The 14,216-nt window shown below is 42.8% G+C and overlaps 1 protein-coding gene across 1 annotated transcript; it reads left to right on the top strand.

Annotated features, from left to right (window-relative positions):
• Nucleotides 1–3,762: 3,762 nt before the first annotated feature.
• ankrd40 (ankyrin repeat domain 40) lies at nucleotides 3,763–12,772 on the top strand. Its single transcript, XM_055896808.1, has 5 exons — nucleotides 3,763–4,296; nucleotides 4,810–4,958; nucleotides 5,263–5,871; nucleotides 6,184–6,365; nucleotides 9,801–12,772. The coding sequence occupies exons 1-5, from the start codon at nucleotides 4,163–4,165 to the stop codon at nucleotides 9,942–9,944; spliced, it is 1,218 nt and encodes a 405-aa protein (XP_055752783.1). The 5' UTR covers nucleotides 3,763–4,162; the 3' UTR covers nucleotides 9,945–12,772.
• The last annotated feature ends 1,444 nt before the right edge of the window (nucleotides 12,773–14,216 follow it).

The raw sequence follows: 14,216 nt of genomic DNA, 5'->3' as shown, positions 1-14,216 counted from the left end.
TACACCAGGTGGTGTCAGAGGAAGGCCCTACAAATTGTCAAAGACCCCAGCCACCCCTGTCATAGACTGTTCTCTCTACTACCGCATGGCAAGCGGTACCGGAGTGCCAAGTCTAGGACAAAAAGACTTCTCAACTGTTTTTACCCCCAAGCCATAAGACTCCTGAACAGGTAATCAAATGGCTACCCGGACTATTTGCATTGTGCACCCCGCCCCCCCCCCCCCCCCCCCCCCCCAACCCCTCTTTTTACGCTGCTGCTACTCTCTGTTTATCATATATGCATAGTCACTTTAACTATGCATTCATGTACATACTACCTCAATTGGGCTGACCAACCAGTGCTCCCGCACATTGGCTAACCGAGCAATCTGCATTGTGTTGAAGTCTTTTTAGAGAGTATTAAAAACAATGTTCTCCCTCCTACAATGAGTCAGGGGTTAATAACACTGAATCCTAAGCCTCAAAAGGAAGTGCTGCTCATCAATAACTGGTGTCCAATTTGTCTTCTTAATAACGACTATAAGATATTAGCCTTACTACTTGCAAAAATAATTAAAGAAGTCCTGGATGCAATCATTGATGAAACACAGTCTGGCTTTATGAGGAACAGACATATTTCTAATAATATCAGACTAGTATTAGACATACTTTACTACTCAAATCTAATAACTGAGGATAGCTTCTTATTATTTTTAGATTTTTATAAGGCATTTGACACAGTAGAGCATCAGTTCCTCTTCCACTCCCTTGAGAGACTTGGCTTTGGGGGGGGGGGGGGGGGGGGTCTGTAAGTCTATTAAAACTCTCTATACAATAACAGCTCTATCAAATTGAAATATGGCACCTCACCTAGAGTTGAGTTAAATAGAGGAATTAGGCAAGGTTGTCCTATCTCTCTGTACCTGTTTTTATTAATCACCCAACTTCTTACGAATTCTTTAAATAATAGTCCTGTACAAGGTATTTCCATAGCTGGTAAAGAAATTATTATAAGCCAGCTGGCTGATGATACTACACTTTTTCTGAAAGATGCTAACCAAATTCCCATATCGATCAATGTGATGCAATCCTTTTCCAAAGCTTGTGGTCTATATCTTAACATTAATAAATGTGAACTCATGGCTGTCAAAGATTGTGTAACACCTTCATATGATGGTATTCCAGTAAAAGAAGAACTTACATATTTAGGCATAACCATTACAAAGGATCAGAAGTCTAGAGGCTTACTAAACTCTCTTATTAAAAAACCCCAGAAGAAGCTAAATCAATGGCTACAGATGGACTTTTCTTTAAAAGGAAGAGTCATAATAACCAAGGCTGGAGGTATCTCTAGACTAACATATGGCGCTCTATCTTTATATCTTGACAGTAAAATAAGCAAGGAGATAGACCAGATGCTTTTCAACTTTCTTTGGAGAGACCGTACCATTACATGAGGAAAACTGTTGTCATGAACACTTATGAGAATGGTGGACTGAACTTTCTGGACTTTACTACCTTAAATAATACTTAAGATCAATTGGATAAAACAATTCCTAAGAAGACCCTTCAATGTGGAATTTTATTTCTCATCATGTCTTCTCTACTTTTGGTGTCCTTAACTTCATGTTGGTTTGCAATTATAATATTGACAAAGTTCCAGTGAAACTTTCTGCTTTTCATCGGCAGGTTTTCTTGTCATGGTCCTTAATTTATAAGCAACATTTTTCTCCACACAGATATTATATATGGAATAATTGGGATTTTTTGTATAAAAATACTTTGTTTTTAGAATATTGGTTCCAAAATAATATCCTATTGGTGAGCCAACTGGTAAATGAAGAGGGTCTTTTGTTTAGTTCTACGGAATTCTTATCACTTTACAAGGTCCCTGTAACACCTAAAGATTTTGCAATTGTTTTAAATGCCATTCCCTATTATTCAGGAACATGTCAAGACCTGACCCTCAAAGATGCGTTTCTCTTTTGGTCCATTCAACAACAGAGCGATACGAACCTTGTTTCAGCAGGATGTTGTATCTATACCTTATGTCATGCCTTATTAGAACGGATTTATTGATAATATCTGTTGGAAAAAAGTTTGGATGTTGCCACACACATACCTACTTGTTAACAAAATGAAGGAAGTTTCCTTTAAAATTATTCATAAATATTATCCTGCCAACCACTATATGAAGAAGTTTAAGGAAAACATCAACTCAAATTGTACCTTTTGTAATGACCACCCAGAAACGGTGTTGCATATTTTTTGCCATTGTATTCATGAAAGGAATCTGTGGCAAGACATCAGTAGATTTATAACTGAACACATTTATGAAGATTTTACACTATTGTGGATAGTAAAAAGCAAAGATGTACTGCTTGCATTCTTTACCTAAAATAGAAATAAGCTGAAACAATTTTATGTAATTTATTTCATAATTTTTGGAGACAAATGTCATATTCACAAACGTAAATTTACAAACAAAACACCACATTTTCTTACCTTACAAAAATAAATGTAACTGTATTTTAAGAAAATTAAATACTCTACTAACAAAAAACCTGAATAATAAGTGTATGTGTAATGTGATATTGTACCCCCTAGCCCAATTGTCCTTTGTATATTATGTATATACTTGTGTTCCCATGTACATCCTGTATTGATTTGTTGTTAATAAAAAATAAATGTATAATAATAAAACATTTAAAAATAATAATACAAATCACCTCGCATCATAAATAAAGACTCATCATTATTTCTGTGTCAGTAAGTAACAATTGACCCTTGACACGTTGCGGTTCTGATCCTTTCGAACAAGGCCCGAGTGTACTACTTGTGTTAATTAGCTATCTGCATCTCTGGACGCTTGTGTGTAAACAGAAGACGGATGCCACAAACGTGTTGTCACTGAAAAATACTGTTGGCTGCAACTGTGTTATACCTAGTTAAAACACGTTTACAGTAAGTGTGTATTTTTCATGTTGTGAAATTATTTTTATGTGATATAGAACTGTTCCGCAATTGAGAATCGATTCACGTTTAGATGGGAGTATTTGGCTGTTTTGACTTCCAGAGACAAATTAGCCTTTAAACAGAACATGTAAGGTCCTTGGACTATAAGGAGTAATGTTAGGCTGCTTTAGTCCATGACTGGGCTAGGTCCCCCACATTACATACTTTCTGATACACAAAATCAGTTTGAAATTAAATAAAGTTGATTGACCACAACTTTGAAAAGGGTATAACTGTAAATCAGTGACTCTCACCCCTGATTATAATGCTACTAAGTCGATGAGGTCAAAGTCTACTGTGGTGTCAAACTATAAAGTTTTGAGTCTGAAAAATTAGAATGATGATTTTGGTTCAAGCGAATTCTCAAGGAGGTTTAGAGGGAAAAAAATAATACTTATTTGTGGGAATGAACAAAGCAAGGCTGCTGTAGGTGCTCTCAATAAGTACTGTGTACATCATTTGAGTACTTTTAAACACACACACACACACACACACACCACATATTTTCGGAATATCGTCCAGAAAATCTGTAACTAGACCTGTTGGACAGCTAACTCGTTGACTCCACAAGGAGCATACATAGACATATTGCACAAAACAGTGTAAGTTGAACATTCAAACAAGTATGTGCAAGGTAAATAGATGTCAACAGAACACATGGGTTATTGTAACATTCATTATTACGAGAGCTAATTAAAATAAATCGTATTTTGCAAGGAGGAACATACTACTTTCTTCCCACTGTTGTTACACTCAAATCTGTCCCCGATATGTGAGGAATAGTTGACAGCGCACGTCGGAGTCTTTACGCAAAACAGCTACAATGTAATGGACTTTTAATTTCAAAACTAATTTAAAAGAGTTGACAAGCCGGTGCAGCAACAACATATTACATTAAACTAACCATTGATGGTGTCCTTTGATAAATATTGTTCCTGCCAAGCTTAACGTTACGGACATCAACAATCTTGCGCGAACCTAGTAGCTGTAAAGCTAGCTATCTAGTCAGTTAACGTTAGCTTCTTAGCTAACAACACTCCCCTAGTCGCCGGCTATTTTTAGTGCAATTAGGCAGCTATTTCCAGACCAAGGCGCCACTCTCTTACGACCTGTTAAGTAATTATTGTCTCCCATGATCTCGTTAAGTTAGCTAATCATTTGTACAAAATGTCAACGACATCGTTGGATAAGGAATTGCAAGAGCGCTTGAGAGAGGCGTCTGCGATTGGAGACATCGACGAGGTGCGGATTTTAGTGGAAAGCGGAGTAAATGTCAACTCTCAAAACGAAATAAACGGGTGGTAAGTGTGTCTAATACATATATATATATCAAACTTAAACAAGTTGATAAATAACATGTAAGGACGGGTGATTATTGATCGATTGATTGTTAAAATGCTGCCTGCGCAATGTTGGCAACGTGCTCTATGCAATGGCATGTCAAATGTCACCATTTCATGCTGGCCTAAGAAGAATAGTGTGTTATCCAATTGTGCCTAGATGGCAATCTCCTTTAATTCCAAGTGATGCAAATATACCCCCGCGTGGGTTCTCAAGTTTGACTATGATGACAATAAAAATTAACTAGTAAATGTTGGCTGCAGGGTGCAAATATTTGCGTAGGTAAAGTCGGTGAACACTGTACTTCATCTGGATCTGGATCTATCTCCAGTAACTACTTTATCATTCACAATGACTGTTCCCACGTTGATTGTTTTATTGCGTCATCATCATGCAATGTCAATCTTTCATCAACATTATAAATCATCCCAGAGCAGATCAGAGACTTACTTTATGCATTGTCTTTTATTCAGGACATGTTTGCATTGGGCATGCAAGAGAAACCACAAACCGGTTGTGTCGTACCTGCTGAACTCTGGCGCTGACCAAGAGATCCTCACTGCTAAAGATGAGCTGGCTGTCCAGCTGACCTCTAAGCCTGAAATCAGAAGACTGTTAGGAGGTAAATGTCCCATCATCACATCACCACTCTCCCAGTTATTACTGTTTTTGTGTTAAAATTCTCTTAAACATGGTCATGTAATATCTGTATAATAGTTGTATTTTGGGTATAATCACTATTAGAAGCACTAATGACACCCCTAAGCACTAGTTCATTGCTCATTGCTCATAGTTAGGGGTCACAATTTGGGTAGTGATCATAGATGGAGGCTCCTGCCAGTACCTGCTATGTTTTGGTTTTTACAGCATGCAATGTTCAAGGTTCTCCCCAGTTCAATGTAGTGTCTTATGTATTTTTTTCACAGTTGAGGAGGAGGAAGTGCCTGAAATCAAGGAGCCTGAGTTGCCAATCATCCCAAACTACCTGTCCAACCCGCCATTCATGTACAGTAAGATGGACAACAAGGCTGAGCTCATATTGGCACAGTTGACCCAAAATGGAAATGGAGACCACTCATCAGATGACCCACACAGCGACTCAGCTTCCCTGTCGCCCACCCACGAGCAACAGCTGCCTCAGCAACCGCAGAGCCTACTCTCTGACACCCCGAGCCAGAGAGAGGGGGCCTTCATTCCATTGGCGCAGCAGAACGGAGTGTTGCCGAGCCCCGCCTCGTCTCTCACCGTCAACGGAGGCCTGCCTATGGACCTCTCCATGGAGCCCCACCTGGTCAACCATGGGGAGTACCCACACTCGGTGGCCCATAATGGGCCTGTGTGCTCTCCTCCCCTGCCCTCCCCCAGCCCCAGCACCACCAGCAGTAGCAGCCAAGCCCAGATGGCTAACGCTAACCCATCTATGACCCGGCAGCAGTCCCTCCCTCAGCAGCTCAACTGTGGCCAGGGTGCTGGGGGTAACATGCCTGCCTTCCAGCCTTTCTTCTTTACCAGTACATTCCCTGTCAATGTGCAAGGTAAGGACGGTCGCCACACTGAACTTGCTTTTGATGTTGTGCTGTTGATGTTGTGTGACGTTTGTTTGTCTCTAATGTTGTGGTGTTCAATCAAGCATTGTTTTGAGTCAACAGCAGAGCTTTTTTGGAGCTTATCCCATTGCATGTTGAACCTGTTTTATCACCACTCTGCACTTTCAGACCCATTATCCAATGCTTTCTCCCCGTGTGTGTGCCTGATTGTGCCCCAGATACTGAGTGTTCTCTCTACTGCATCTCACACACTGAAGTAGCTAGCGTAATCTCATTGGTGTATCTGTGTGTCTCTCCCAGAGCTGGTCCTAAAGGTGCGCATCCAGAACCCCAACGCCCGGGAGAACGACTTCATCGAGGTGGAGCTGGACAGACAGGAGCTGACCTACCGCTCGCTGCTCCGTGTGTGCTGCCGCGAGCTGGATATCAGCGCCGAACACGTGGAGAAGATCCGCAAGCTGCCCAACACCATGCTACGAAAGGTATGGAATGGCAGAGACGCACACGCAGGCACAAAAACACACACACACATGCATCGGAAGGGTGATGTTTCAGGGGGCTCTGGTACTCAAACTGTCTGGTTATAACACTAGTGGCTGAGCACTAGCACTGTGAACCCTGAGGCTGCAGCTACCTTTCCACTCCACTTACCAGCTCAATGGAGCGAGCAGGCCGGGGTAGGGCAGGGCCAGACACCACTAATAAAAGATGCAGGGCAGGCAGGAACTCTCCTAGACACAGCTCGATGGCCCAACAGTTCACTGCTCTGTTAGATTGGAGCACCACGCTGCTCTGTTAGGTTGGAGCACCACGCTGTTCTGTTAGGTTGGAGCACCACGCTGTTCTGTTAGATTGGAGCACCACGCTGCTCTGTTAGGTTGGAGCACCACGCTGTTCTGTTAGGTTGGAGCACCACGCTGTTCTGTTAGGTTGGAGCACCACGCTGTTCTGTTAGGTTGGAGCACCACGCTGTTCTGTTAGGTTGGAGCACCACGCTGTTCTGTTAGATTGGAGCACCACGCTGTTCTGTTAGATTGGAGCACCACGCTGTTCTGTTAGGTTGGAGCACCACGCTGTTCTGTTAGGTTGGAGCACCACGCTGTTCTGTTAGATTGGAGCACCACGCTGTTCTGTTAGATTGGAGCACCACGCTGTTCTGTTAGGTTGGAGCACCACGCTGTTCTGTTAGGTTGGAGCACCACGCTGTTCTGTTAGGTTGGAGCACCACGCTGTTCTGTTAGGTTGGAGCACCACGCTGTTCTGTTAGATTGGAGCACCACGCTGTCCTGTTTGGTTGGAGCACCACGCTGCTCTGTTAGATTGGAGCATCACGCTGTTCTGTTAGGTTGGAGCACCACGCTGTTCTGTTAGGTTGGAGCACCACGCTGTTCTGTTAGATTGGAGCACCACGCTGTTCTGTTAGATTGGAGCACCACGCTGTTCTGTTAGGTTGGAGCACCACGCTGTTCTGTTAGGTTGGAGCACCACGCTGTTCTGTTAGGTTGGAGCACCACGCTGTTCTGTTAGGTTGGAGCACCACGCTGTTCTGTTAGGTTGGAGCACCACGCTGTTCAATCAAGTTTCAATCAAGTTTATTTTATATAGCCCTTCGTACATCAGCTAATGTCTCGAAGTGCTGTACAGAGACCCAGCCTAAAACCCCAAACAGCTAGAATGCAGGTGTAGAAGCACGGTGGCTAGGAAAAACTCCCTAGAAAGGCCAAAACCTAGGAAGAAACCTAGAGAGGAACCAGGCTATGAGGGGTGGCCAGTCCTCTTCTGGTTGTGCCGGGTGGAGATTATAACAGAACTATGCCAAGATGTTCAAAAATGTTCATAAGTGACAAGCATGGTCAAATAATAATCATGAATAATATTCAGTTGGCTTTTCATAGCCGATCATTAAGAGTTGAAAAACAACAGGTCTGGGACAGGTGGCGGTTCCATAACCGCAGGCAGAACAGCAGCAAGGCCAGGCGGACTGGGGACAGCAAGGATCCACCACGCCCAGCAGTCCCGACGTATGGTCCCAGGGCTCAGGTCCTCCGAGAGAAAGAAAGAGAGAAGGAGAAAATTAGAGAGAGCCAAGATTTTCAAAATGTTCATAAATGACAAGCATGGTCAAATAATAATCAGGAATAAATCTGTTGGCTCTTCATAGCCGATCATTAAGAGTTGAAAACAGCAGGTCTGGGACAGGTAGGGGTTCCGTAACCGCAGGCAGAACCGTTGAAACTGGAATAGCAGCAAGGCCAGGAGGACTGGGGGCAGCAGGGAGTCGTCATGCCCGGTAGTCCTGACGTATGGTCCTAGGGCTCAGGTTCTCAGAGAGAGAAAGAAAGAGAGAACGAGAGAATTAGAGAAAGCATACTGCTGTTCTGTTAGGTTGGAGCACCACGCTGTTCTGTTAGGTTGGAGCACCACGAGGTTCTGTTAGGTTGGAGCATCACGCTGTTCTGTTAGATTGGAGCACCACGAGGTTCTGTTAGGTTGGAGCACCACACTGTTCTGTTAGATTGGAGCACCACACTGTTCTGTTAGATTGGAGCACCACGCTGTTCTGTTAGGTTGGAGCATCACGCTGTTCTGTTAGATTGGAGCACCACGAGGTTCTGTTAGATTGGAGCACCACACTGTTCTGTTAGATTGGAGCACCACGCTGTTCTGTTAGGTTGGAGCATCGCGCTGTTCTGTTAGATTGGAGCACCACGAGGTTCTGTTAGGTTGGAGCACCACGCTGTTCTGTTAGGTTGGAGCACCACGCTGTTCTGTTAGGTTGGAGCACCACGAGGTTCTGTTAGGTTGGAGCACCACGCTGTTCTGTTAGGTTGGAGCACCACGCTGTTCTGTTAGGTTGGAGCACCACGAGGTTCTGTTAGGTTGGAGCACCACGCTGTTCTGTTAGGTTGGAGCACCACGCTGTTCTGTTAGGTTGGAGCACCACGCTGTTCTGTTAGATTGGAGCACCACGCTGTTCTGTTAGGTTGGAACATCACGCTGTCCTGTTAGGTTGGAGCACCACGAGGTTCTGTTAGGTTGGAACATCACGCTGTCCTGTTAGGTTGGAGCACCACGAGGTTCTGTTAGGTTGGAGCACCACGCTGTTCTGTTAGGTTGGAGCACCACGCTGTTCTGTTAGGTTGGAGCACCACGCTGTCCTGTTAGGTTGGAGCACCACGCTGTTCTGTTAGGTTGGAGCACCGCGCTGTTCTGTTTGGTTGGAGCACCACGCTGTTCTGTTTGGTTGGAGCACCACGCTGTTCTGTTAGGTTGGAGCACCACGAGGTTCTGTTAGGTTGGAGCACCACGCTGTTCTGTTAGGTTGGAGCACCACGCTGTTCTGTTAGGTTGGAGCACCACGCTGTTCTGTTAGGTTGGAGCACCACGCTGTTCTGTTAGGTTGGAAACCCTGATCATGACGGCTGCTTGATGATGGAATGATGGTCACCCGTTATTACCATTTTAATAAGTCATTTGCATGAGAGAGAGAGTGTGTGTACAGCTCTATTCTTTTCTTATGAGTTAGGGCCACAGAAAATGTACATTGTCACAATGGTTTCAAACTTTTGGGTTGATTTATGATGTTTGCAAGTTAATTGATTTGAGCTACATTGTGTTTCATCGCACACGGTAGTCCCATCTTGCACTGCATGGGTGGATTTGATTTGAAAACAATGTCACCCATCCAGTTATGAAGGGAGCTGTTGTCACATTATGTAATCCCAGAACAACTGCTGACTTAGACTGTGAAACACACACACACACACTTACGTATCTTCTATCCTCCCACCTAATGTCTAAGTCCTGTGTGTGATGAACCATGTATGTACTCGATTTTGTACCATAATCACTACAAACAATTGGCCCTTTTGTGGACAGTAAAGATGTTTTATTGAATGCAACTTTATTATTCCCAGGACAAAGACGTGGCTCGGCTGCAGGACTTCCAGGAGTTAGAGGTGGTGCTGGAGAAGGCTGAGGGCCTGGCACTCCTCTCTGGGGCGGGAGGCCTCACCGACAGACCCTGCTACAACATGAAGGCCTCCAGACTCACCTACTAGAGACCCTGACAGACACCCTGACAGACACCCTGACAGACACCCAGACAGACACCCTGACAGACACCGATGTCCATGTGGACCCTACTAGCTCTCTATTGGCCGTAATAGCCACTATCGTTATTAGTCAATTTCATTGCATTATGATCCGGTGTCGTTCAGGCAGCGTTATTGGGGTTTGTTTAAAAATCCTGTTGTGTTAGCTAGGTAACGTGGTCGCCCTGCCTGTCCTTGCCTTGCTCCCTGCCAGTCTGTCCCCATGCAGCGCTCGCTAACCGATTTACTCATGCATCATGTCCTCAGTTATATACTGAAGAATTTGGGCCTCCTTCCCTCTCTCTCCCCTCTTCTCTTCCCTCTGTCCCACTCTCTCTCCTCCCTCTCTAGTTTGTGTTGTCGGGCTAGTGGAACATTGGCGTTGAGGGACAGTGACAGTCTTCCTAGATGGCTTAACTTATGTACTGTACCCCTTTGTACTGGGCATTAGTCATACGTGTACTGTGGACTTGGCTCCTGGATGATGGGGGGGGTGAGAAGAGTAGAGGCCATTTGAACAGCTCTTCTGATATAGAGACATGGCTCTTAGTCCAACATGGGTGTCTTAGTACAATGTTGCAACACAGCTGACTTGCACACAGCAACATGCAGTACTGCCGCTTGCTTAGTGGACATAACAGGTGGCTGCCGGAGTTCCAACTGGCATTCACACACATGCTGCAGACTACACACACACACACACACACACACTCAGTCATACTCCCACACTTCAGTGATATTTCCAGTTTTTCTTTCAGTGGTTGCCCATGTTATCACACTACCCTGTTTATTTGTTCTTAGGTGGATGCCTGATGGAGCTATTAACAGAGATGTTGCTTTGTGCTACTGAGGTTTGATCATCTAAGAGGGAGTGGGTGTGAGTGTCTCTTGCCAATTGAGAAGTTTTTGTTAGTTTCGTAGAACTGTTTGTTATGTGCTTAGTAAGCAAACAGATGCTTGAAGTTTCATGCGTATTGTTAAGCCAGTGGGTCTGTTTCTTAAAGAAGTCTCTTCGTCAGTTGGAAGATAGCAGCCTTCTAACAGATGCTATGGTTAGCTAGCTCCACAGACAACGTCTGGATTTCAAACACCCAATCTGGAAAAATGATTCATTGCTTCTGCTCTATGAATTTAGTTTTATTGTACAACGTTTACTTGCTGAAACAAAACTCCTTTAGATGAACATGTATTTGGTGCAGGGGCAATATTTAAGTGCTCTACAGTTTGGTTGAATGTTTGTGTGTGAGGGGTTCTTTTCAATGTAAAAGTTATTGGGTATAATATTCAACTGACACTTTTAGCTGTGAATGAATTGAATGGTAGGCCGTTCCTATAGAGTTCAGGTATTATTGATTTAAGCAGAATCCGCTAGGTTCACTTTAGGGGAAGTATATTCCCAGCTCAAGTAGAGGTTCCCCTAAAATGAGTATGTTAAAACGTTTCTGGATCGCTTCACTTGAGATACTTCCATTTACTGTGATTAGATCAAAACCAAATACAAACCTAGCCAGAAAAATTGTCTGATTCTCCACAATAGATTATCAATCATAAATGTCCTATTTTTTTAAAATTACTGTATGAAATGTTTTTAGTTTTTTCGGAGCGAACTGAATGACGTGGGCAAAGGACAGATTGAGAGGATTGTTTCCATTTCATACGTTTGACACAGCTGTTATGTTTGAGTGCTTCCATCACACGTTTCCCAGCAATTCTCCCCAAGCTGTTGCTTCTATCATACAGTGCATTTGTCATAATACACATTCATACTGCTCTGTGAGAACGTTTTAAACATATAACCTACATTAACATGTAAGCTAGCTAGAGATCAAATGTTACTTCTTGAGGGGTTCCCGGGTTTAACCTACTTACATTTGACTTTTGTCAAGTTGTGGTGTTTGCTACTTATTTGTTTGAGTATAAATGACGATTTATACAAAGAATGCAAACGTTAGTATTGAAGCTGAATGAGTGCATTGATTGAAAAGATTACTGCTTAAAATGCTTTTTGACAAACACATTTGCTCATAGAGGAAGACTAAGACCCTAACATGTCCTATCAGTTCTTTATGCTGGTTAACATTACATTCAGTTCAACGGTAGTCAGTGACCCACTACAGAAGTTTATAAACAATCAGCAGTCAGTTACTAACAAAGCCGTTAATTGTTTACCGTTCAAATGTATACCTTAAGCTCTGACTGTCTTAGTATGTTTTAATGATTATATATTTTTATTAATTTGTCATTTCCTTTTTTAACGAGAAATGTCTTTAGTTTGTATCGATGCCTACAAGTATGGAAAGTGTTTATCAATGGGGGTGAAAGTGAAGGTAGGTTGCAGCTAGGATGAAACCAAGTGTAAAGCCACAGTATCTACTGTGTTGAATGAGTTGAGTGTAAATGTTGAAGAAATACAAGACTAACTTGAACATGTCAAATGGACTCTCCAGAGAATGTTGTATTCCTAACTTGTGCCACGAGACTGAGAGGTACCTGGTTGAAGAAGCTGAATGATGTTTGAAACGCCTACGGCCATTTCGTGCCCGGTGAAAGAGCACCAGTGTTCTAGAATGTTCCAGAATGAATACTAGTTCTGTGCAAATGGATGACTAACATTGTACTGATTGATTGCTCATGTTCTAGAGGAAGAATACAGTAACTTAACCTATGCATTCAGAGTCTGATATTTTTATATGTCCTGTGTACATTTGATAAATTGCTTTATAGGCACTGTTTAACTTGTGTTTGATTGTGAAGACCTGCACCTGTTCTTTGATAAAGCATGGTGGATAACTTGATCAATCTTTCCTTTTGTCTGAAATTGGTGGTTATAGCAAAGGATGAGATGGTAATTATGAAGATGCCAGAGAAGTGAAATGAAACCTCATCTGTTTCTGCTAAGATCCACTAGAGGGGGTAGATAAGTCAGTGTTGACATGAATCAACCATGCCAGTGCAGTGGTGTAACTGTTCACTGCCTTGCTCTCCTCCCAAAGTAAATCATTTAAAATGAAACATGCTTAAATTTAATCCAAAAAGCATGATTTTATGAAGCTTTAAAACTGTTTAACTGGATTGATTTGGGAGTCGGGGGGGTGTTATTACAATAGGATACACAGTGTACAATACATTAGGAACACCGTCCTAATATACTGTAGAGTTGCACCCCCTTTTGTACTCAGGACAGCCTCAATTTGTCGGGACATGAACTCTACAAGGTGAAAAGTTTTCCACACATGATGCTGGCCCATGTTGTCAAGTTGGCTGGATGTCCTTTGGGTGGTAGATCATTCTTGATACACACGGGAAACTGTTGTCTGTGAAAAACCCAGCAATGTTCCAGTTCTTGACACACTCAAACCGGTGTACCTGGGACCTACTACCATACCCCATTCAAAGGCGCTTAAATATTTTGTCTTGCCTGTTCACCCTCTGAATGGCACACACACACACAATCCATGTCTCAATTGTTTTAAGTCTTAACAATCCTTCTTTAACCCGTCTCCACCCCATTCATCTCCACCGACTGTAGGGGATTTAACAAGTGACATCAATAAGGGATCATAGCTTTCGACTGGATTCACCTGGTCAGTCTATGTCATGGAAATAGCAGGTGTTCCTAATGTTGTGTACACTCAGTACATAGTCTAGATACCTGTGAAAACATGATTCTGCCTCGTTTAAGATTTTATGTAGATGGTTTGAGAAGAAGACTAGTTCAGTGTGGTGTCAGACGAAGGTAGAAAACCTACAGAAGCACATCACTTTAGTTCACACACAATTTAGGAGTCGAAAAGTAATTAATTTGTTCAACTTTAAACAGCCTAGTCATCAACCACTCTAAATCTCTTTATTTCTTCCAGTCCATTGACAGTGGCAGTTTGGCCAACAACAAAAAAATACTATTTTCTTTAATAATACATAACATCAGTAAAATAGTTTTTTAGATACTGGGGTACATGACCATACACGATGTTATGTGCCAATGCCAGTTTATGCTGTGGGACCCTTTAATCAACTGATAGCCACTGTAGTTCACTGAGCTGAGATGGGACCAACATGAGCCCGATGACTAAGATTCAGAATTACCCTTGACATTTTATTTGGAGCTGTCTAACTTGTTCTTGATGAACTTGGGGGAGCTACTGTACCAGGTAGGGCATGCATAATCAAAGTGATGCTTAACTAACGCTGCTGAAAGTTTGTTCAAGGTCCCTTTATCTAGAAAGGTGGCTTTTGGTG

This window comes from Salvelinus fontinalis, chromosome 34 (assembly GCF_029448725.1).
Source record: "Salvelinus fontinalis isolate EN_2023a chromosome 34, ASM2944872v1, whole genome shotgun sequence".
In the NCBI taxonomy this organism is placed as follows: Eukaryota; Metazoa; Chordata; class Actinopteri; order Salmoniformes; family Salmonidae; genus Salvelinus; species Salvelinus fontinalis.
Note: the sequence above shows the minus strand (reverse complement) of the source record. Positions and strands in the feature narration are given on the sequence as shown.

Excerpts from the sequence above, each read along its gene's own strand:
- ankrd40 (XM_055896808.1), top strand. The coding sequence starts at position 4,163 with ATGTCAACGACATCGTTGGATAAGGAATTGCAAGAGCGCTTGAGAGAG. Across the intron at positions 5,872-6,183 it reads ATTCCCTGTCAATGTGCAAG|AGCTGGTCCTAAAGGTGCGC; the intron begins GTAAGGACGGTC and ends TGTCTCTCCCAG. Across the intron at positions 6,366-9,800 it reads CCAACACCATGCTACGAAAG|GACAAAGACGTGGCTCGGCT; the intron begins GTATGGAATGGC and ends TATTATTCCCAG.